The 23,275-nt window shown below is 47.6% G+C and overlaps 1 protein-coding gene across 2 annotated transcripts; it reads left to right on the top strand.

The window, feature by feature from the left end:
* The first annotated feature begins 2,301 nt into the window (after nt 1–2,301).
* On the top strand, nt 2,302–14,104 carry LOC126517114 (uncharacterized). Of its 2 annotated transcripts, XM_072286714.1 has the most exons (5): nt 2,302–2,386; nt 3,200–3,272; nt 8,672–8,773; nt 10,801–10,851; nt 12,225–14,104. In XM_072286714.1, the coding sequence occupies exons 3-5, from the start codon at nt 8,687–8,689 to the stop codon at nt 12,468–12,470; spliced, it is 384 nt and encodes a 127-aa protein (XP_072142815.1). In that variant the 5' UTR covers nt 2,302–2,386; nt 3,200–3,272; nt 8,672–8,686; the 3' UTR covers nt 12,471–14,104. The 2 variants fall into 2 exon arrangements, with proteins under 2 accessions (XP_072142815.1, XP_072142816.1); XM_072286715.1 differs by lacking the exon at nt 2,302–2,386 and having other exon boundaries at nt 2,544–3,272.
* Nucleotides 14,105–23,275: the final 9,171 nt, after the last annotated feature.

Consider the following 23,275-nt stretch of genomic DNA (forward strand, 5'->3'; position numbering starts at 1 on the left):
GTTTCCCTCCGTTTTCCTCTGTGTGGGTTGACCCCACGTGTCTTGACCAGGCCCTCTGCCAAGGAGCAAGAGAGAATGAGGTTGCCCTATGGTGGAGGGTATAAGAAGGTCTGCGAGCCGCCACGTGGACGCATCTTCCCTGGCTTTGCGTGCAGGAGTACGCACACTGAGTGCTTCTACATTTTTTTGTCTTGGAGCGCACCGCTCACCCGTAACGGTGTATTGAACTTCTGTTATTTGTTTTACATCACGTCGTCTTCTCTGCCCAACCCTCTCCGATGGCCAACCTCTGTTGATCTCCAAGAAAACGCGTTTGAAGGTTACAAAACCCCGTCCCTATAACAGAACCTATAAACAAATCTCGGAAAAAGTGAAAATAACTTAGTGTCCCCCGGTCTGTACCCCAGCGGCGAAAATTTCCTGACGCTTCAATGAACTTATGTGGAGCAGTAATTTTCGACTCATGCCTTGTGCCTAATTGACAGGCACAAAAGGACAAAATGTTTGCTGTAGTAAGCGCTAACCCCAGTTTACTAGTTGGAGATACGAGGAACACTTTGCGGAGGAGAGGAAGCGGCGGCAAGAAAGAAAGTGGTCCATAGTTTCTGGTTCATTTCAACAAAGAACAGAGCTTTGTTATGGATAAAGCAGATCTATGAAAGTAGAAATTTAGGCGGGGAAGTCTACAATGGAAGCTTGATAAGGTCATCCTGCATTGTCGTCAACGGCTTTCGCACATGTTCCACCTGAAATTTAGATGTCGAAAATCATCTGCGGCAAGTAGGGATGATTCATTACAATTTAGAAATAACAGGCGTTTAAATATAGTTCCTGTTATAAAAGCAAATAATGTGAAGAACAAGTTAGCGTCGACTTTCTTGTTCCTTCATGCGTCCGAGCACGTGATCAATAAGGACGACGCATGCTTCATGACCGCTGGAGGAAAACTGGTCCCACTTAAAATCGCCAATCATTTAAACTACTGCGCACACGCTTAACAGGAATACTGGAATTATCCTCCCCCCCCCCCCCCCCCCATCCCGCGCCTTGTATAAATGCGCGATGCCTGCAGCACGCAATGACACACACTTAAATGACTGTACTTCGCAGTTTTGTCTTTGTGAACAACAAGGCTCCCGTGCAGAAGCCGGAAGGTTTTTTTATTTGACTTTACTGTAGATTGGTCGGCGCCATGTGTTCTTATTGACAATTATTTCCCCGACCAGATGTGATTCTTCCTGACCCTCCACTTTATTTGTTTGTGTTTTCTTTTTAATTCGCGCTTTTCATCTTCAAATTAGAATTATTTTCATCTAGCTCCTGTTGATCGATTTTTGGCCTATGCGCCGTAGTGGATACGCCCCTTAAAAGAGGATCATCATCATCATCATCATCATCATCATCATCATCATCATAATCATCACCATCATCATCATCATCATCACCACACCACCACCACCACCACCACCATCATCGTCATCACCATCATCACCATGATCATCATCGTCGTCGTCGTCGTCGTCATCATCATCATCATCATCATCTTCTTCTTCCTCTTCTTCTTCAGCAGCAGCAGCAACAGCATCAGCAGCAGCAGCAGGAACAATACATGCTTTATCACGTCCGCCAGGTTCTGAAGATACATCCTTTTAACATCTCAATCGAACCTCAAATCATCATTGGAACTACGCCACTTACAATTCCCTTGGAGCAGGAAGTTTTGCAAAACAAGACAAACGGAAGTTACATTAACGAGACTACGTTGTCGAGTCCCATCTCTAAATTTTTACATGCACCGATCTGGTCTGGCAATATCCCCATTGTGCCATTATTGCAATGCATTAGAGACGATTGAGCACTACCTACTGGAATGCCGGCGTTTCTCCTCCATGAGGAAAATGACATTAGAAATTACAGTGCGACAGCTTGGTCTGCCATTGAACACTCCGGTACTGCTGTCTTTCGGAGCGTCTGTGCTTGGGCACTCACACAGGAATGTGTGCTTCGCCTTAGAAAAATTTATTATTGAATCAAACCGATTTCATTGATGACCATATTATTCTATTCATTCCTCCTCTATTGCCTCATTGATATATTAAATATAATTATCTTTTTCCTCTACGTAGCATGACAATCTACTGAACCGTTTCGATTTTCCCTCGCCTAAATTCATGTAACAAAATTTTAGATTTTTACCTCCTTTTCTGAACACACAAGCAAAGTCTGCCCGACTCTTGGCCAATCCCCGCGAGTGGGTAAGCGCCAAACTCCAGGACATCATCATCATCATCAAGAAGAAGAAGAAGAAGAAGAGGGACTGCCGGACATGGGATGCGCACCAAGCAAGAGCAGGCAATCGGCTCGAAAATGTGCACTTGGATATGCGGTAAGTGTAGGCCCGGACAGGCCGTGAAAAAACAGCGCTATTCCTCGCTCTAATTCCGCCAATCCTTGAAGACCGTTACAAAACTGCGGTCCGCCGAACCTTTGGGCTCGTACGCAGAGATCCACCGGGGCCGACACAGAGAAGTGTCCTCGACGAGTACTGCTTATGCTCGCTATTTTCCTGTGTCACTTAAAAGAAAGCATCGAGGAGCAAACAAACAAATAAAATGAGTAAAGAGCAGCAACGCCTTCAAAAGGACGCCCGTTCGAAGCTGTGCTTCACGATGGACTTTGACACTGATGACGCATAGAATTGGCATCCGCCCCTAATACAGCGGCGGCACAGTCCCGACTTTTGAGTAAATGCCCAAAGCTCCGACTTGACCCAGTTGGGATGGCCAAACGTTTTTTTTTTTGCTGCCCGAATGACAATGACAACAGACAGAACTGCCTCTTTATAATGCGCGAATAAATATTAAGCTCTTGCGTTTTTTTTTTCCTGCACGGTTGTGCATCTGTCAAACTGCACAACCGTGCAGTTTGATAGATGGTACGGAAACACAATGTTCGTGGTTTTTCTTTATCCGGAGAGCTTAAATGATTTCACGTGATTTTTTATTCATGTATACCTGAATATGACATATGGTCTACATTGTCGTTCATGTGGTTGTAAACCGTTTGTTTTGAAAGAACGTGTGTCATCTTGTGTATTTGTGCCATCTTGTGTCATCCTGTGTATTTCTCTCTCTTGTGTTTTCCGTTATATTTGCGCTGCTTTTAACCATGAATATCTGAATTCTCGGGCTTTTTGCAGTTACTCAATGTCGCATTCCTGATCGTCGAGGTGACGCTCATGATAGCGATGGCATCGCTTGGCAATCCGAATAGTGAGTACTCCAAAATCTGAATTTGTGAGGCGCGAATTCAATTACGCGCGAGTCAATGCAAGGGGGCGGTGCTATTGGGGTTATTGTATATTTTCTGCACTTATTGTCGTTGTAATTCCCGCATGTTCTCATTGTGAGAAAGGTCACAGCCGCCCTGGGAACCGACCGGAGATGACATAATGGCGAATTCAACACGATACGGTGCAGTCGAACAGTGTTGGGAAGACTCCTGACACACCTTTGCTGTGCTCTTGATGGTCCTAGTGCAAACAGAACTCATTGCAGATGAAGCGCGTAAACGATACTGCAGTTTATATTATTTTTCCCTAGCAGCTCCACCGATTGCACCCGGGATTATATTGCGTACTATTGAATGCGGCCACCTCACGCTTATGAGGTGGCATCTCACGGCCACCTCATGCGGCCACCAGCGTTGTTTCGGTACTCGTGGAAGCGTCTTATCACGTGCGCTGTTTTCCTCGCTGCATACAGTATATATATACGATCCAGCGTTGTCAGCTTCCGCTGCGATACGCTCACCACCACGCGAAAGAGGGCGCGTGGAAGGGTGATGGAGGCTGTGGTTTTTAGTCAATGACAACCCAATATTAAAGTAAAAAGTCATATTTACGCTGTCACACTCAAACACAATTTGCATATATTCGCCAGTCAAATAGATTTGCTCCTTTGTGTTACCTTAAGCCGTATTGCGCGTCCTAAAACGGCCTTCTGCTCCGTGCAGATGTGTCTTTGCCCCACTGGCTTTGCGGCGAAACCTGAGCGTCCTGGCAAAATTTTATGAGTTATCCTGTATCGGTGTCTCAGCCAAACGGGATATTTTTCCTTGGGACAACGAGTTTTTATTTTCCACTTGGCCTAGCAGACACGTTAACAGAGCGAAGTCGTTAACGTACTCCATCTTGCTTGGCTCTCTTTCAGAGGTGAAAGGTAACTGCACTGGGCTTTTGTGGGCAGAGCTTGTTTGTCACTCATAGTACGTGACCGACTATAGTTGAAAACCGTGGTTCCCGAGCCCTATGCGTTAGTTTGCGTAAGGTGTACTTCATAGTCCCATTGCTATGAATCTAGCGACTCGCTATGAATCCAGCACTTTCGTGTCTCGAGGTACCAGCGCCCTTGTTTCTCTGTGAGGAGGACTGTAATACACGTTTAGCTAGGTTAATCCAACTTGATCTAACGCGATCTCGTCTGCCAGGGCGTCCCTACGTCTGGTTGTCTCGCGGTACCGGTTGCCTCCTAAGGACGGTGAACGTGGGCTTCGTCGTCGTCTGGATCGTCGCCGCCGCTCAGGTGCAGTGGTCTTATTAAGGCTCGTTTCAAATGCACAATCACAACAGGCAGGCCTCATTGATTGGAAATAGCGAAAGGTAGAGATGGGATTGCTATCGTGTCGACTCTGGAACTTAAAGCGCAATGCTTCTCCAGAAATGGCGCGCACAGCTGTGCTTTGTGCGCTTCGCTGAGAAACGGAACACAGTTACGCACTCGTAGATTTAACAGACCAAACAAATTATTTGTTCGTACTTAGAGTCTAAAAAGGGTCTTTCTTTTTCTAAAAGACCTCTAAAAGACCACAAAATTCATTCGCGAATGTTTGCCTTGCTTTCTCGCCGTCTTCTGTTTATTAGAATGCAAAGGTATTGCTCAATAATTGTGTCAATATGTTGCACGAGCTTTCTCTACAACGTTCAGCTTTTATTCCCATAGCAATCGTACGGACGCTCGAGGCGCGTCTGCGCCGTCGCCGTCGGCGATGCCGTGCTGTCACTGTGATGAACGCGCATGCGCAGCCCGAGCGTGGAGGGTGTCCAGAGAAGCGCTTTGCGTTTGACTGCAAACGTGACGGCGCCAGGTGGCCGCGCTGTCACGCTCCGCTCACTCGGCTCTGACGTTGATTATGTTGATGTTTATGTGGCTTCACCCTTTAGAAAGGGCGGGCGCTAGTGCTGCGCCGTAGCCATGATAACACTAATTAAAATACTAAAATATTAGTGGGAATGAAGAAGAGAAACAAATGTATAAAGAAAAGCAGCAAACGTCGAAATTGTCACTATCGACTGTACGGTTCAACTTCAGTTATGGGCCTCCGCTCGCCACACTCCAGCACTGATGCCGCCTTTTCTTCGTACACCGAAAATGCAAGCGAGTCGGATGGATGGATGGATGGATGGATGGGTGGGTGGATGGATGGATGGACGGACGGACGGACGGACGGACGGACGTACGTATGTATGTATGTATGTATGTATGTATGTATGTATGTATGTATGTATGTATGTATGTATGTATGTATGTATGTATGTATGTATGTATGTATGTATGTATGTATGTTATGAGCGTCCCCTTTGATACGGGGAGGTGGGCTGCCCAACAAAGCTGTTTTTATTATATTGCCTAATGTCTTAACTATGTTAAGAAAGAAACAAAAGAAAGGACAACCGCGATGAATTCATAACCGAAATTTCTGAACTCCTATAGGGGTCTTTGTTTTTGTACGCCTCCGTTGTTTGTCCGATTCCCTACATTTATTCAACCAATCTTCCAATAGCATATTGCTAATGTCTACTTTGGACAAGTTTGCTTTCCCTATGTTCTCGCGGAACCCAAGGGCTTTAAGGAGGTCAGAGATGCCTAAATCGAGAGCTGGGCAGATATCTTCACATTCTAATAAAACATGCTCCATCGTTTCCCTAGCTTTATTGCAGCAAGCACATGCTTCTTCCTTGTTGTATATCGCTTTAAAATTCCATGTTCTAAGGCGTCCTGATCTCGCTTCGTTTTGAGTTATCATAGATTGCTTCCCTGATTTCGTTTTTCCCTCTTGAGTAGTTATTCATAGCAGGTTTTTTTTCCATTGCCGCCACCCATGAGATTATCTCCACCTCCCTGACTTTTCGCTTGACGTTCTTTGTTGCCATGTTGCTCATCATACAGATCGTATACCTGCTGGTAAGCTTCCTAGTACTTTTCCTGCACTGTGAAACAATGTTCTCCCTGTACAGATACCTCTACACTCTCCCAGCTCATTTACTTTCTTCCATATTCCTCAGCCGTTCTTCATATTCAATTTTACTGTGAGCTTCCCTCACTTCAAAACTAGTCCAGCCCATATCACCTTGCACAGCTTCATTTGTAGTCTTCCCGTGAACGCCCAATGCGACGCGTGCCACTGACCTTTGGTTCCCATGGAGTCCTGATTGTACCCCTGATTTCAAGCAAACAACCGCATTTCCAAATCTAAGTCTTGGAATCATAACACCATTGTACATACCCCGGAGCACCTCGCACCTGCTGTATCCTCCTAGCGCTCTGTGTTTTATTATGGCCGCCATTTCTCTTCCCGTTTACTGTCATTGGTTTTTTTCTGTGTTTACGTCTACCTGTTGCCTTGGTTTATCCATATACACAGGTATGTATATTCTTTTAGCGAGATGTTTCCTTGCCCTGTATTGACACTCTCTGTTCACTGTTTTCTTTAAGTGCCATAACACCAGACGTTTAACGCTGAATTTCAGACCTAAATTATCTCCTTTCTGTCCACAGATATCAGCCAGACGTTGCAAATCACTTGTCAGCTAGCAACACAATGTCGTCCTCATAAAACAAATCTGGAAGCTGCTGCTCTACTACTGAACTCACCTGTCTGTATCAGAGGTTAAACCCGATATTACTACCCTCTAGCACCTTTTCCATCCGGACTATGCGCATCATGAACAGCAGTAGGGATAAAGGGCACCCCTGCCTCAGTCCCTTGGCGGTATCAACTTATTCCTCTCTCCTCACCCCTTCCCATTCAACGCAGACGGTATTTTCTAAATAAATCTCTCTCAAAAGCTGCATACAATCGTCGCCCTAGCCTTCTCCTTCCAGAATGCCCCCCAGAATGTTGCAGTCTACTTTGTCACACGCTCCTGTAATGTCTAAAAAGGCCACATATAACGGTGTCGTTTCTACTCTGAATATTTATAGCCTGGGATACGCGGAGGCGAGCGTCATCTCCTGGTGTGGCACGAGACCCAGCGGTGCACGCAAGCAAGACCAGAGCAGCGCACGCAAATTCGGGAAAAGAGGCAGCGATCAAAAAAATGAAAGCAGGAAAAGCCTTAGATGGCCTGGGGTCAAGCCCACTTTCAGTTTTCTGCCTCGGAATTGAATTCTGCGCTTTTACTAGCAAAAACCATTACTCGATAATGAGGCACGCCGTAGTGGCGGACCCCGGATTAAATTTTGCGACCAGGGGGATATTTAACGCGCCCTCAATGCACGGGGAACTGGCGTTCTTCCGTTTCGCCCCCGTCGAAATGCGGCCGCCACGGACGGTATTTCATCCCGCAACCTCGTGCTTTGCAGCGCAACACTATAGCCGCTAAACCACCGCGTCGGGCAATTTTCTGATTCAGGTTTCCTCCCTCTTGCTGAAAAAGTTTCAGCAAATATTTTTGTTTTCATTGATTAGGCATATATTCTCGATGCGTCTGGCGCATCTAGATATAAGATTTTTTTCGTGTATCGACATGGGTGCCGTCATAAAAAGGTTAACCAAGAAGATCCACGACATCTGTTCCGTGTTGGTCACATATAAAAAAAATTCTGGGGAGTCAATGTCAAGATGTCTGGCCAGTGGGTTAATTGGCGTAACAAGATAGATAGATAGATAGATAGATAGATAGATAGATAGATAGATAGATAGATAGATAGATAGATAGATAGATAGATAGATAGATAGATAGATAGATAGATAGATAGATAGATAGATAGACTCAAAATGCCTGAAGTAGACAAACAATGCTAGTTGCATTAAGAGCCGATACAATTTGACGTACATCGAACACCGGTCGGCATCCATATCAGCGTCGTAACATGTGAACTAACATAATAATTGAAATATAATTAAAAGTTAAATAACGTAAGATATAAACTGACTATCGCCCATTCACCGATAGTCGTCACTCCTAATATAGCGCTGTAAAAAATGAATGATCTTTGCTGAAGTGTCTTCAAGAAAATCTATATGTGCAAAATGGCTTTAGTTGATGTATCGTAATTTTGGAACATCTTCTGGTTTTGTCCTTGTTGCATGACATGTGCAGTGAAGTGCCTTGACTGGTATAAGAAGGGTCAAGAGCTTCGAAATTAACTTGAGCTGAGCGCCGTGTTTGTCGTGTCATCTTTTGTTCATGCCTGCAAAAGGCTGTGTTTTCCGCTCAAATGGGGAAACCATGTCCCCGAAAAGCAGCAGTAGGTGTATCTGCAACAGAATAATCATTTTGCCGGTCTTTCTCGTTGCAATGATGAGTTTGAAGAACGTTTAGCACATATCATTCGGCTTTCACGAATGCCCCCTCGATCACAACGCTGTAACCATTTTCTCCTACCAGGACAGATTGAGCCTCATGATATTCAGCTCGACAGCCATGCTTGGGCGCCTTGCAGGAATGCTCTTGTACGCCGCTGCCTACTTGCTCTACGACCCGTTCAAGGTGAGTGAAACAATGATCTCCAACGCTTCGATTAAATTAACCAATCGCCTGCTATGCTGCTACATTGGGCCTCACAACGAGCCTCCCTGGCCTCGTCAGGCGGTACTCCTGTAGCTTTCTTGCCAGGCTGGCCTTCAACACTAATCTGTACGTGTTGGAAATAAACTTGGCTTGAGTACAAGTATGTTGGGACGCCGAGCGAGTCGGAAGGAGTGCCAGAACGTCACAATGTCCAGCTTCCACGTGGCAACTTTAGGCATCATGTCGTCACGATACACAGACACCTCTTGGCAAATAAAGCCGAAACTTGCTGTGGAAGCGCTGTTATAGTAAGCTATTTAGGGTGCCCTCTGTCTTGCAAGCATTTCTTTCGGTAAATGTTTGAAGTTGCGGACCTGCATTTAAGCAGTAACTGAACGTCGAAAATATCACGTCAGTTCTCCATTGTTGAAACGAAGATGAATCTAAAGCGACACTAGAGGAACGTATCAAGTCAAGCTAGATTGACAGATAAGGGTTCTGGGAAAACGAACTCGTCATTCTTAGTGAGAAACAGAGCTTTCGTAAGCGAGAAAATGACGAGAATGGAAAATCGGAGTGGCGTCACCCATTTTTTTTTTTTGGGGGGGGGGGGGGGGGGGGACAACGGCACCTCTCTTTTGACGTCATCACTTGCTGATTCACCGAGAGCGCCATAGAGAGAGGTCGCATGGGCGGTAACATCACGGGAAGCTCAAACTGAGGAGCAGCTGCGGTGGAAATTTTCCACGTGCCGAGAACTGACGCATCGCCACCCGGAAAACGATGATAGGCTTCTAGACACACAATTTCTTGGCCTAGCTCGACTTTTATTTTTCTTTAGTGTGTCTATAATACATAATGTAAGTTCTTTGGAGGGCAGAGGAGGGGGGAGAAGGCTGCGCGGGGGGGGGGGGGGGGGGGGGGTTAGTGAGTTGGGGTGGCACTGCGCACTGGCGGTAGTGAGTTTCGGTAAGGTGGCGGTAGCCAACATTTGTTTTCGCTCGTGTTCCTTCTTTTTGAAGCCAACATCTGCCGCGGCGAAGATTCAGCTTGGCCTTCTGCATCAAGAAGAGGTGTGTACAAAATACGCGAGCGCTCTTCCATTCATATTGTTTTGTCATTAGTAGTGGGAGAAAAGCACTGTCACCTGATTTTATGTCGGATCACGTTGACCAGGGTGCTTACGTCATACCGAGTGCCGAACTTGACTTCAACGTCCGCCTATTTCTGGAGATGGCTACTTGATTTCTGGCGGTCTTGTGTGACAGTCTACTAAGCGTGTGCTTGCGACCATTTTTTTTTCACGAGACTAACTTATTCATACACAGTTAAATAAAATTCGACATATCTCGTACACCACTCCCCAAAAGAGTGCGTTTATTCTGCACAAGTAGAGTAAACCGACACTGCATTTGGAGAGTGTAAGATGCAGCATTCATAATCGAGTTAAGTTCAGGTAATGTGGGGCGCTATAACAGAAACCTATTCCAAACTTTTCTATTCCAACTTTGCAATCAGCCATCCACAATTCGTCCCAAAATTTACCCGCACTTTGCGTCTCTTCCACGCGACGTCAGGAAAACCACGAGAGCACCCCATCTGATATGATGTGTGCACACTGATAATCCATGATTCGACCAAAAGAAAGAAAAATAATTATTTATGATTCAACGTCTTTTCGCCATTCTCCCTTTGCTATTGGTCAACCGTTTTCGGGCTTCGCCCACCTCGCCTGTCTGTCACGCGACGTCACAGAACCGCGAAAACTCACCTCGTCAAAGTGACATGTACGCGTTAAAGACGTATTAATACGCCGAACAAAACTGAATTCTTTTCTATGTAGCCGGATACGGCCCTGTTCCGAAAGGAAAAGAAGATGGCTGCCTCCCTATCGCTCTGGCCCTGGCTGCTCGAAGCTGCCGGGGAGCGTGGATTTATTATTAGTCAAGCGTACGTGTTTAGAGAGTTCTCGCCCTGATTTTCGTTTCTCTTGTCCCACGACGCAGGCCTTTTCGCCACACGCGGCGTATTTCATCGTAGCCAGTGTCGGTGTTGAGGTGAGAATCACTTGTAGACATTGTGCTATTGTAGACATTGTCAATTTCGCCATATTGTCAAATTCCCCATCTTGTCAGCTCTGATTGGCTCAGAGCGCTGCTTCCGCCTTTCCGATTGGCTCAAAATGCCGCCATTACATAAGTCTACACGAGCTCTCGTGACAATATGACAGAATGGGACGATGTACCGAATAGAACCGCAGAGCAACTTAATGTAATTGAATAGCCAAACCCCCTCAAAACTTCGCTGACCGTGACTTTGACATTTTGAAACACTGAATGGGGAAAAGCTTGGAAGTCCGCCTGTCTGTCGCGTCACCTAGGGACAACAAAACTAAATGTGAAAACGGAACCTCTTTAGTACAACAAAATAAGATATGGGTAAACACTGCGAGCAACGCTGAATAAACGGCATTTTCTAGAGGTGTGAGAATATTTGAAAAATATTGAATTACGAATCGAATTTTATCCAATTCGACTTGGCCTTCGGATGTCGCTATTTGTTAGTTCTAATACATGTGGATATTAGATCGTCTACTGCGCGCGATCAAACATAATATCGCATAATAACATAATAACATAATATTCTCTTCTGGCACTATTCGATGCGTATTCAATTCTTGCTCTAGAGGGGCTAATCGCAGGCCCACAGTAGTTACAACCAGTCTTCTTTTTTACTAGTCGGAATCGCCACATTCACCACTGCCAGGTTAGCCATGCTAAACCTGCGATGGGCGACGGCGAGTTTGATCGTTCACTCTTGGTGCATCACTCACGGTCGTTGTCAGGCTTAGTAGTGACGAGCAGTGCCGGCGGTGCTACACTTAGGCTTTCGAGTCTATGCCATTTCTATGTTGCCACAACCATTAGCACGTGGTGGTGGGGGTCGTAACGTGGTAATGGCACGAAATTTGGAGTATGTGTACGGGGCCGTGGTGGAGGCTGCGGGGGTTGGTTTAACAGAAGTGGCGCTTAATTTTGGCAGAAAGGATATAACGTTAAAGACAACTGTTTAGTACAAGTATATAAGTGCACAGTACAGGGGGACACTGTTAAACGGGACACAGAACACGTGCGAAGATCGCATGTCGTTGGTGACGCTGGCATCTTTACACACACTTACCTATTCTACTCACATAGCTTGAATTTGAACGCGCAATAAGAGCGCCAGCATCGTAAGAGAGAGAGAGACATGCGAGAGTGTTCCGTTTAACTGTGTACCGCACTGTATACACCAAGAAAAATTGCACCGATGAGGCACCCGAGGGGGCCTCGGATGAACAACTCAAGTGCCATTTACCAGTCTACGCGATTTTATTTGTCTCTGCAATCGGCCTTCAAAGGGCGCCGAACGTGTTCGTGCACGGGTGCAGGCACTCTTCGTGCACCCCGTGGTTGCCTACCAGCAGGCCTTCCATATGCGGAGTGAGATGGAGGCAATGGCGGCTGCACCCGCTCTGGTGGAGGCTGCACCCGTTCCGGTGGAGGCTGCACCCGTTCCGGTGGAGGCTGCAGCCGTTGAGGCTGAGGCTGAACGCGAAGCAGCGCATGCTCCAGCCGAAGCCGAGCAAGCGGCCGCAGCGGGTTCACAAGAGGAAGACTCCGGGGAAGCACTCTGAAGAGACCGCGGGTGACCACTCAGCAAATTCTGAGGAGGCCGACGCTGACAAAAAGTGAACGAACGACATTTCGAACTAACTCGAACAATGCGGACGTTGCTACGTACAGACTCCCTAGAACGCACACTTTCTCTGCTTATTTGCTTTATTATTATTTTTTGTTCTTCTTGACAGAGGTTAATGGTTTAGGTATACGCGAATCACTACTTTTCGCTTGTAATTATTCGCTAACGCAACGACGATACATTAAATGACGAGCCTATGACAATTCGTAGCTGTTTCATAAGGGAACGTGCACAGTAACCACCTACCGCTTATGTTTCGGTGAGATGTGCTATTGAGTGAAGTCGATCTTCATGGCGTTGGCAAAGCTGAATGCGTCTTCTTAGATTTAGGTACATTCTTAGGTCTTCTTAGATTTAGATTTATGAAAACTATTCCGAATCTCTCACTGCGCTGTCAGACACAACCCGTGTAGTGGTCTGGGATGTTACAACCCGTTATTTGATTTTATTTGACTTGAAAATAATACAATGCGGATGGTTTAAGTCGCGACATCGGTTGTGTGGGTGCAGCATAGAGTTTCGTACTAGTGCTACTAGCGAGAAATATGCTACTGCTACGACATTGATACTATTTCTTCTACTTTTACAAGGATGCGTGGATTTGTCTACGATATGACACGGATCTGTTGACCTCCTTTATAGTTCAATTTTGTTTGCGCACTATAGTCTCACAAGGTCTCTTTACTGCGGATAGGTTCTTAAACTTGCAACATTTCACTACGTAATTTTCAACATATTATTGCCAGGGCATGCCCAAAGTTAACGACAACTTTTTTTTTTCATTGAGGCGGAAGTGTCATTTGGTGGTGTCCAAATCCTCGCCCTAGGGATGGCGCCCTCTTGATAACAGATGCAGATCTTGGAGGCTAAGCTTTTGCAGGTTGCATGCGACGGAAGCAATTGTAGCAGACGGAATCCCGTATTAGACGTCGGCTTTTGGACACAAAGTATATGGACACCTGCGGCTAGGTGCGTGGACTTATATATCGCTACTCTCAGTGGACCAACTAGCGCCTGCGTTTTAACTTTTCTCTTCGCACTAGTCTGCTTTCTTTCGAGGCTCTTTCGCCACCAGCGTCGGTATTTGCGATGGCGGGCGTCAAAGAATAACCTGTGTTCATCAAGTTATCTTCACTTGTGAAATTTTTTGATATCGAAGAACCTGTTCCTTTGAGTTTTGTACCGCAAGGTCGGTCAGCCAGCATTTTTTCGTAGGAGCGCCTGAGCGGTTTCGCGATTCGAAGAAAACGCCGCACTCTGTAGAAGTCGGGCGAATGGCTTGCGCATCACAAAGCTTCCACCCAAATAGCACCGAGCGTGTGGCGTTTCCTAATAAACGCTGTGATAGGAACGCTATCTTAACTCGCCTCCTGTAACTTTTGCTCCTGGTATCTTACCCCTTGCGAGTTCTTATCTCCAAGACTGGAGCGCAGGCGTTTTGAAGATGCGGAGGAGATAAGGCGGGAATGAAAATGACGAAATATCTGAGGGCTGTCAGTTTGCAAGAGCTGGTGAATAATTGTGAACAAGTAATAAAGCGGCGGGGCAAGTTTGTGTTGTGCGACATGGAGTAACTTGAAAGTGAATAATATTTTGGGATGCTCGAAGATATGAGAATAAAAATAAAAGAAACAAAAGATTCTCGCTACTTTCACGCTTCACGTTTCAGAAGAAGTTTCGTAACAGCAACGAGGCGGTGTACGTAGACGCGGCGCGATATGGAGGAGGGAGAAGCGCACACGCGATCGCGGTTGTAGACCGCACGGGTAAGTACCTCGCTAGCGCCACGGTGACCACGGGATACACGGAGGCGGCCGAAGAAGCCGCGATAGCCCTAGCACTCGTCGCGGTGTGCCGAACGCTGCGATCGTGATCAGCGACTCGCAGGCGGCAATCCGCGGCTTCGCGCGCGGTCGTGTCTCGCGGGAAGCGGCCCGCATACTCCAAATTTCTGACGACGGGGACTCGTCATCGCCCTCGCTACCCTAAAATTCTACGGTCTTCCTCCTATGAACCCCGGCGCATACCGACGTTCTGCTCGCGGGCAACGAGGCGGCCCACGCCACGGCTCGAGGTCTCACACGCCGAGCCGCTGCTGATTATGTGGCCGCCTCCGCCCCCGAGAGCGGGGCATCGGATCTGCCGGATCGGGACACTACAACAGAAACACAGCAACAAGAAACACACTGGGCGTGGGGCGATCGCCTAACCACGTTCAGAGACCTCACCCAACACTACAGACTTGCAAGACGCACATTCCCGCCACCGCACGATAAATTGAACAGGAACAAGGCCGTAACATTACGCTTGCTCCAGACACACACCTACCCTAGCCCCGCTATCTTGCACCACTGCTATCCGCGTTTATATCCAACAGACGCGTGTAAAACTTGCGGACAGAGAGCAATGCTGCGACACATGCTCTCGGAATGTGCCGGCAACAACGGTAATCAAACCAGCTCTGTTGGCGATGCGTCCATTATCGCGGCCGTTGCCAGAGTACGGGAAGGCTCGAGCTCGCTTCTTCCCGACGCCGCCCCGGATGCGGGAGCCGCCGGGGACCTTCTCCGTAGGCGTCGCCGCCACTGGGAGGCGGCTATCAAAAGTTCAGAGCTGGCAGACCAGCTCTGGGCCGTCCGGCAAGCCGAAGATACCGCCCGAGTTCAAGGACTTCGAGCCGCCACCTGAGGCCACCACAGCAAAAACTGCCGGACTGTTCTTTAATAAAGTTTCTTCTTCTTCTACTTTCACGTTTCACCTCGCATATATACCACGACATTTCTCATCCTGCATGTCGTTAAACCTAGATGACGTTCGGGAAGCACGCATAATGATTTCTGTCGTCATATAAACAGTTGCGCTTGTTTGCAATGTTCTGAGGCTCACTGAAAAGTAGAAACTCGAGGCTAAGTGACGCTATTTATTAACGCACCACAAATTTGAGACAAGATATTTGCCTCGAAAAGTGTCGACATGCGGTCGAACGCCTCTACAGCGACATGTCCCCTATAAGGAAGAGTTGATTTCGTCCCGGCTGTATTCCTTTCTTTAATGAGCATTGTGAGCGCCTCTACAACGAAGACCGGTGCAACGAATTTCCCTGTACAATGAAGAAATTTAGGCGTCCACGGCGGTTTACTTGGTGCTTCATAAACGTACGCCGCGTAGCGGTGCCGCCACTGTTCTCCACAGATGTCACCGAGGTGCACGCTCTGTGCTAACGGCAGCGCTATAGCTACCGACCTGACGAAAATTATTACATTATGGTGTTTTACGTGCGAAAACCACTGTCTGACTATGAGGCACGCCGTAGTGGCGAACTCTGGAATAATTTGGGGCACCTGGGAATTTTTAACGTGCACCGAAATCGAAGTACATACGTGTTTTTCACATTTCGCCACCATCGAAGTGCGGCCGCCGTGGCCGGGATTCGATCCCGCGACCTCGTGCTGAGCAGCCCAACACCATCGCCAATGATTAACAACGGCGGGTCCCACCTGACGAACGTGCCCATGTCAGAGGTATGGCCAAACTGCACTACTTCCGGAAATGTTCAACACGTATGTGCTGCTTGTTCTAATGCATCATCGGATGCGACGACTGATGAATACGTCGCGGTTGACGACTACGTGATGACCATCGAGGAACATCACAGCGATCAAGGACGGAAGGACGCGAATGTCAACGAAGACAACAGTGGTAAAGATCACGTGAACGAGTGAGTGTGTGAGTGAATAAACTTTATTGCACGTCCGGCGAGAACGCGAATTCGTCGCGCACCCGGCTTGTCCCACGTCGGGACCGGCAGGTTTAGCCCACCACGGCACCACGGCAGGTCGCAGGCACGCCGGACGGCCAGGATTTGCTTTTCTAGAGCGGGGTTACGCAGAAGCTAGTCCCACTCCTCCTTGATGAACTTGGGGTATGTCGACCCGCACTCCCAGAGCATGTGAGGTAGAGTCGAGGTCTGGCCGCAGGACGGGCAGGCGTCGTCGCGATACACGTCGGGGTAAGCCTCGTGGAGAGCGGATAGACACGGATATGTGCTGGTCTGTAGAAGCCTAAGCGAAACGGCTTGCCCCCTATTCAACTTGGGGTAAGGGGGTGGAAAGACCCTTCTGGACATGTAGAAATATTTAATAATCTCGTTGTGAGTAGCGGGAGCGTCCCTGTGACCGCAGAGAGGAGGGGAGTCAGTGCTTCTTATAGAGGAAGCGCGGTCGGTGAGGTCACGCACAGCCTCGTGAGCAGACTCATTGAGGTTCGGGGGAGCACCCTCGACCAACCCTACGTGAGCGGGAAACCAGTGAATTGAATGGTTTGTGAGAGCATATGGACTCGAGCCGCTAAGAAGACGAACAGCTTCCTTGGCGATACAACGCTTCTGAAAAGCCCTAACTGCCGTTTTGGAATCACTATAAATTTCGGACCCACGACCATCTAGCAGGGTGAGAGCGATGGCGACTTGCTCGGCGACTCCAGGGTCTGAAGTGCGAATCGAGGCGCTGTTGCAAATCTTGCCGCTCGAGTCGACCACAACTACTGCAAAGGTCTTCCCGTCACTGGACTCCGCGGCGTCGACGAAGCTTGCTTTAATGTCGTGTTGCTTGATCTGTTTGAGGATGGCTGCTGCTCTGGCCTTGCGTGTGCCCTCGTTGTGGACGGGATGAACGTTTCGGGGCACAGGGGTCACTACGAACTTGTCTCGAATGCACCTAGGGATCGGGCTACTGACCATCCGGAATTCCGCAGGGTGGTAACCCAGCTCTGCGAGGATGCGTTTACCTGCCGCTGTGGTGGCCAGGCGACTGAGTTGCGCGCGTTCTTGTGCTTCGGCAATCTCCTCGGCGGTGTTATGTAGCCCCAGCTTCAAGAGATCCTCGGTATGGGTCCTGATGGGTAGCCCGAGAGCCCTCTTAACTACTTTGCGGATGAGCCAAAAAGCTTTGACAGCAAGCTAGGCGTAAGGAAGCATCCGACAATATCAGCTTTGCTTTCTTCTTATTCTTATTTTTTTGCGGAGCTCTTATGTTCACCGCGAAGCATGCTGTGAATTTAGATGCAATAAGATTGGCTGAAATGTTTCTGTCAGGCGAAGTGCGAACCAAAAAGAGAAAAAGAAAGAAATAGCGATTTATTTCTGTAAGTCTCTGTTGAATACATGTTAAATAACGGTTTTCTTTTGTTGAAGATGCTTGGCCTGCTCTATTGTGAGTGGTGCGGTGGGCGACCTTTAAAACGAAATGACATTTATAATGAAGGATTTTCGAGATCCGGAGGACTCATTTACAAAGTCGGTTGTAAGCCAGAAAGACAAATTTTATACAAGCACATGCATTGTCAAATACGTCTATCGCAAATACATGCACACTATGAGGCGTCATCGCCATAATGGTTGAGGCGCCGTTGAAACACGCAGAACCCCATTTACGTATATATTTAGAAATGTTTTAATCTGCAAGACCCAACAAATACGGGCGTTTTGTTAGTTGCTAGGTTGTTATACAAAGTCTTAATTTATAAGCCTTCATTATTCACCAACACGAATCACTAGCTACGGTATGTTTGAGCTCTCACACCTTTCTGACTGGTTTTCGTAAAAGATGGCTTCCCCTCAATGAACAACACGGAGAATGAGTTCTAGGAGCGCACTTTTGCAAAACGCAAAGCAACATTGTGAAAGCTGGCTTCTTCTCAAGAGGGATTCTGGGAAGAAGCCCTGCACCAGCGCTTGCTCAATTCGCCAAAGCGACGTACACTAAAGCGAACTTTTTCGCAATAAGAAGCACTGTGAGGTGAAGCGGACCTTCAACAATGACAATATTACTGTACTGTTTCATGACCGTGTAACGTTACGACGAGTGCAGTATGCCTAGGCATGCCAGGAGTGGTGAAGGAAAATAGGATCGAAGATACGCACGTCAAGTGTTCAGCCCCAGAGCTTAGGAAGTTAGTGCGCTTCGGCATGGTTTGTCTGCCAGATACCAATATGCAATGTGCATGATCATGGCCGACTTCTACTGCGCATTATTTCAATGCCATAGCATCAGAGGCGGACCTCGCACATATTGTAGGTATCCGTCTGACACGAAAAGTGTGGGCCGATCACGAAAGCAGTGCAGTCGTAACACAGCGTCGCAAAGCGCTCGCTTTCGGGAGGGGAATAATGCGTGCAAGAAACTGGCCCGTGTGTCGCGCGCGCCGGCCGCTTCAACGAGCGATGGTGACTTGACAGCAGGATGTGTGCGATCGTGGGTGGAGCGTCTGGCTGCTGTGCTTGTAGGCAGGAGTTCGATCCCACCGCCGGGGGCGCGCTTGGCTCGTAGCAGTATGGGCAGACTTCACCCACCTTGGAGGTTATGTTAGAGAAAGCCCGAGGTGTGTTGAGTCAAGTTTATTGCAAGTCCTGTTGGAGTTACACGCTAATAGTATTACAGCAGGAGGTCCCAGAGTACACACGATCGTGCTACAGTGTGCGCAAAATCGCAAATTATTAGACTAATTAATTATAATGGAATCAGCATTTATTGCCTACTTTAAAAACTTTATCGAAAACAAGTGAACTTATATACATATGTTATCTAAAGACAGATACTGCGTGGGAGGGAAGGGTGGGGGTCAGCTCCGCCAGCAAATGCGTGCTATGCACGGCCGCGCGCGCCGTATCTCGAAAGCGATCTGCAGACGGTTCATACCTTTGTGCGTGCTGTGTTCTCGCCGCTCAGTTTGTGTTGAAGCGATAGGCAGCACGAAGGGTGACTCGCTCGCTGCTGTTGCCGCGCTTGCTAACGCCAGCGTCTTGACATCGAGTGTCCACGGTCATCGAGAGTAATGTTTTCATGTTTGCCTGTGCGCGCTGACACCATGCTTGTTAATTCAGTTAGTAAGCGAATGTTCCCACGTTTGCATGGCCGATGAAATTACTATCTCTGTTTTGCATACCTGTTTAGTAATTTGCTATCGCAGTCGATGCTTCGCCTTTCGGGCGAAACTCCGACATTTTAACTGGCTTTGACTACTTTATGCCCTTTCTGTCCGTCCGTCCATTTCCAGCTGTCCAGCTATCTACCAGCTTGGGCCACTAGGTGTTTGCTCGTTTTCGTGATGCCCCCTTCGTGGTCGCTGCATCACCTACATTCCAACTTCCTTATTCGAATCTCGCCATGCCGTCGTCGTCATACAGCCGTCGTAACGTCATACCCTCATCCTTATCCCGTTGTCTTCCCACCGTTGTCATGCCATCGCCGTCATTGTGTCGTCGTCGTGCATGTTCTCACACCGTCGTCGTAATGCTGTCGTGGTCGTTCCGTGGTCGTTCGAACTTCTTCATCCGACCCTCGTCAAGATCTCGTCGTCGTGCCATGGTCGTCATGCTGCCGTTGTCACGCTTTCTTCGTTACATCGTCATCACTTCAAAACGACCTCTTATTGTCGTCATACTATGGACATCATACCGCCTTCACCGTTTCATAAATGACATTCCAATCATGTGGCTGTCATTCAGTCGCGATTATGCCGCACTTGGCATGCCGTCGTCGCCATGCATTTGTTTTCACGCCATCGTCGTCGGACATTGGCCGCCATCCCACTGTCCTTATGTCATCGCTGTTGCGCTGCCCTCGCCGCCGCTACATCATCGCCGTTATTTCAGAATCGTCATCTCATTTTCGGCGTGCCGTAGTCGTCACACCGCCTTTGTAGTTCCGTCGACGTCATTTCTTTTTCGTGATTACACCACTTCGTCACTGCGTCGTTATCACGCAGCCATCGTCGCGCGGTCGTGCCCATGGCCGACCTTGGCAAGCCAGTGTCACAGCAAAGGGGATCGATACCGGAGGCGGTGTATGTCGCATATGGGTGGAGCAATGGAACTATCAAAATGCCCGCTATAGATTCTAAATAAAGCTGTCTTTACCAATACCACGTGTCGCTACATTGCTTGAATGCTAATCGGATTACCATCGACAGTCATCGTGAAGATGAGTTCTGCCAGAACTTTGTCTAGCTTTATTATTCTCGTGATTACTATTGCCGCTATCCAGCCCCACCTTCCTGTCATTGTTGTACTGCCTTGACTTAGGATGATGCGTACAAAAAGTATTCACTTTCCTATGCAACATGTAATCTCATGTAATGCTTAATTTATCCAGCACACAGGTCACAACTATTCTCATGCGATGCTTATGCACTGCGCCGCTTACAATCTATGCCGAAGTGCAAACAATAAATCAGGTGGATGCACTGTGAAACGTCTGCGCAGCGATGTCACAAGGACGAAGGCGATGTGTAATGCCTGTCAACAAAGCAACAGCGATGACAAGACATGTGCGCAGAGAATTACGAAACACATCTAGCCACCTGTACCTCTTGTGTCGCAGTGTCACCCATTCGGGCGGAGTGCCTAACAATGGGTACACAACCAGGGGCGCATATCCTACCGGCTAAACTTAGGAAAATCAGCTAAATCAGGGAATCCGTTGAATATATTACGCGGTTCTTTGTGATTGGTAAAAGAGTCTCGTGTGAACACGTGAGCCAAATGTACACTCAGCAGCGAATTTACAATCTCGTGTTAAAAAGAATGAAAGAGCGCATGCTCTCGCCTTCGCAATGTCGTCACCGGAAGCAGCCAAGCCCACAACCGCTATTGGCTGATTTAGTGGTCGCGATCACATTCTCAATAATACTAATCCTGCTAATGTAGAGGTAAATAAATTTAAAAAAAGAAATATGTTTGTCTGCGATTTCAAAAAGACAGAGAGAGAGAGAGATGCAAATGAGAGGAAGGCAGGGAGGTTAACCAGACTTAAAACGTCCGGTTTGCTACCCTGCACTAGGGGAAGGGAAAGGGGAAGTAAGGACGGAAAGAAGAGCGTGACAAAAATGAAAGCGTAAGAAAAAAAAATATGAAAAGGGACGAAATGGGGTCATTATAGTCTTTCTAATAGGCCACTGTCACGTAGAAAAGTCAACAGAGCCTTGACCGACTTTTGCTGCGACGACCGTTCATGTCGGCATTCCAAAACTGACTGTTCTGAAAGTGGCCTGTCGTCAAGGCGTGCCAACGCGGTCGCTAGTGACAGCCGGTGCGCGCTGTATCGAGGACAGTGGCAAAGCACGATAGTCTCTTCCACGACAGTGGAAGTTCGATAGTCTCTTCGCCGCCGCAGTGTCTGCAAGCCGCGCTGTCGTCCATACCGACTCGGAAGGCGAAGGATCTTGTGTAGGCGACACCAAGCCACAGTCGGCAAAGTACTGCTGTTTCGAGTCGAGAGAGTCCAGGTGGGGGTCGAAGTCGAAGGGATGGGTCCAGTCGGTGTAGACGTGTATGCTTTAAGCTGGGTGTGTTCCATAAAGTTTCAATGTCTTCATTTGCAAGCACACGAATTTTCGTTGCAGCGTCTATTCTTGAGAATGGAATGGAGTCTTGCAAGCCCTCCTCGTGTGCAGATCGTGCTGCTGCGTCGGCATGTTCATTGCCCATTATGCCACAGTGGCTTGGAATCCACTGCAACGTGATGTCGTGTCCTTGCTCGACGAGGTGGTGAAGCAGCAGTCTGATTTCCATAACTAGTTGTTCGTGGGGTCCTCGGCGTAAGGCAGAAACCAAACAATGAAGAGCAGCCTTGGAGTCAGTGAACACGCTCCATTTCCTGGGTAGTTCTTCAGAAATTACACGAAGTGCACAACGAATAGCAGCAAGCTCCGCGGCAGTCGATGTAGTCTGGTGAGATAGTCGAATCTTTATGGTGGAAGGTTTTGCAGGAAAGGTCACCGATCCTGCAGACCCATTCACCGTAGTTGAAGCGTCAGTATAAAGATGATGATGCTCGTTGTACGTCTCGTACATTTTTCTGTCTCAAAAAGACAGAAAAATCATTTGTTCTTTGCTCTGCCGGCATGCACACGACAGTTCCGCTTATCTGCGTCGGGCCCGCTCACGAGATAAACCTCCCTAATGAGATGCTCAAAATTTGGGTGGGAACTTGCCCCATTTCTTTACCTCCTGTGTCCAGTGTGCTGCTGAAACCATTCTCTGAATAGCATGCTAGGCTAGTTGTCAGGTAAATATTTATGAAGCGTATAATAATGATCTATAAAAGCATCTATCTATCTATCTATCTATCTATCTATCTATCTATCTATCTATCTATCTATCTATCTATCTATCTATCTATCTATCTATCTATCTATCTATCTATCTATCTATCTATCTATCTATCTATCTATCTATCTATCTATCTATCTATCTATCTATCTATCTATCTATCTATCTATCTATCTATCTATCTATCTATCTATCTATCTATCTATCTATCTATCTATCTATCTATCTATCTATCTATCTATCTATCTATCTATCTATCTATCTATCTATCTATCTATCTATCTATCTATCTATCTATCTATCTATTTTCCCGCTTACTTGAGTCACTGGGTAGTACATCTGAAAGAGGTTTAGAGTGGCGCTCTTCTTTGAACGCTTGCGTGTAGAGGGGCTGCAGCAGCGTCATTGCATGACGTCGCGCCTGGGTGGTGCACGAGATGAGATGGAAAGGAAACCCGTCGGCACTTTTGAACGCGCAAAGAGATGATTGGACCTTGACGTTTACCGTCTGTTCCGCTCGGAACCACTTTACGCACCGAGGCACGGGACGCACACACCTGCTGAGCAGGAATGATGACAATGCTTTCGCGCAACGCTCGGCACCAACCGAGGGAGCCAGAACGCTGCCCTGG

The sequence above is a fragment of the Dermacentor andersoni genome, chromosome 3 (assembly GCF_023375885.2).
Source record: "Dermacentor andersoni chromosome 3, qqDerAnde1_hic_scaffold, whole genome shotgun sequence".
Taxonomy (NCBI): domain Eukaryota; kingdom Metazoa; phylum Arthropoda; class Arachnida; order Ixodida; family Ixodidae; genus Dermacentor; species Dermacentor andersoni.

Excerpts from the sequence above, each read along its gene's own strand:
- LOC126517114 (XM_072286714.1), top strand. The coding sequence starts at position 8,687 with ATGATATTCAGCTCGACAGCCATGCTTGGGCGCCTTGCAGGAATGCTC. Across the intron at positions 8,774-10,800 it reads TGCTCTACGACCCGTTCAAG|GCCTTTTCGCCACACGCGGC; the intron begins GTGAGTGAAACA and ends CCCACGACGCAG. Across the intron at positions 10,852-12,224 it reads TAGCCAGTGTCGGTGTTGAG|GCACTCTTCGTGCACCCCGT; the intron begins GTGAGAATCACT and ends GCACGGGTGCAG.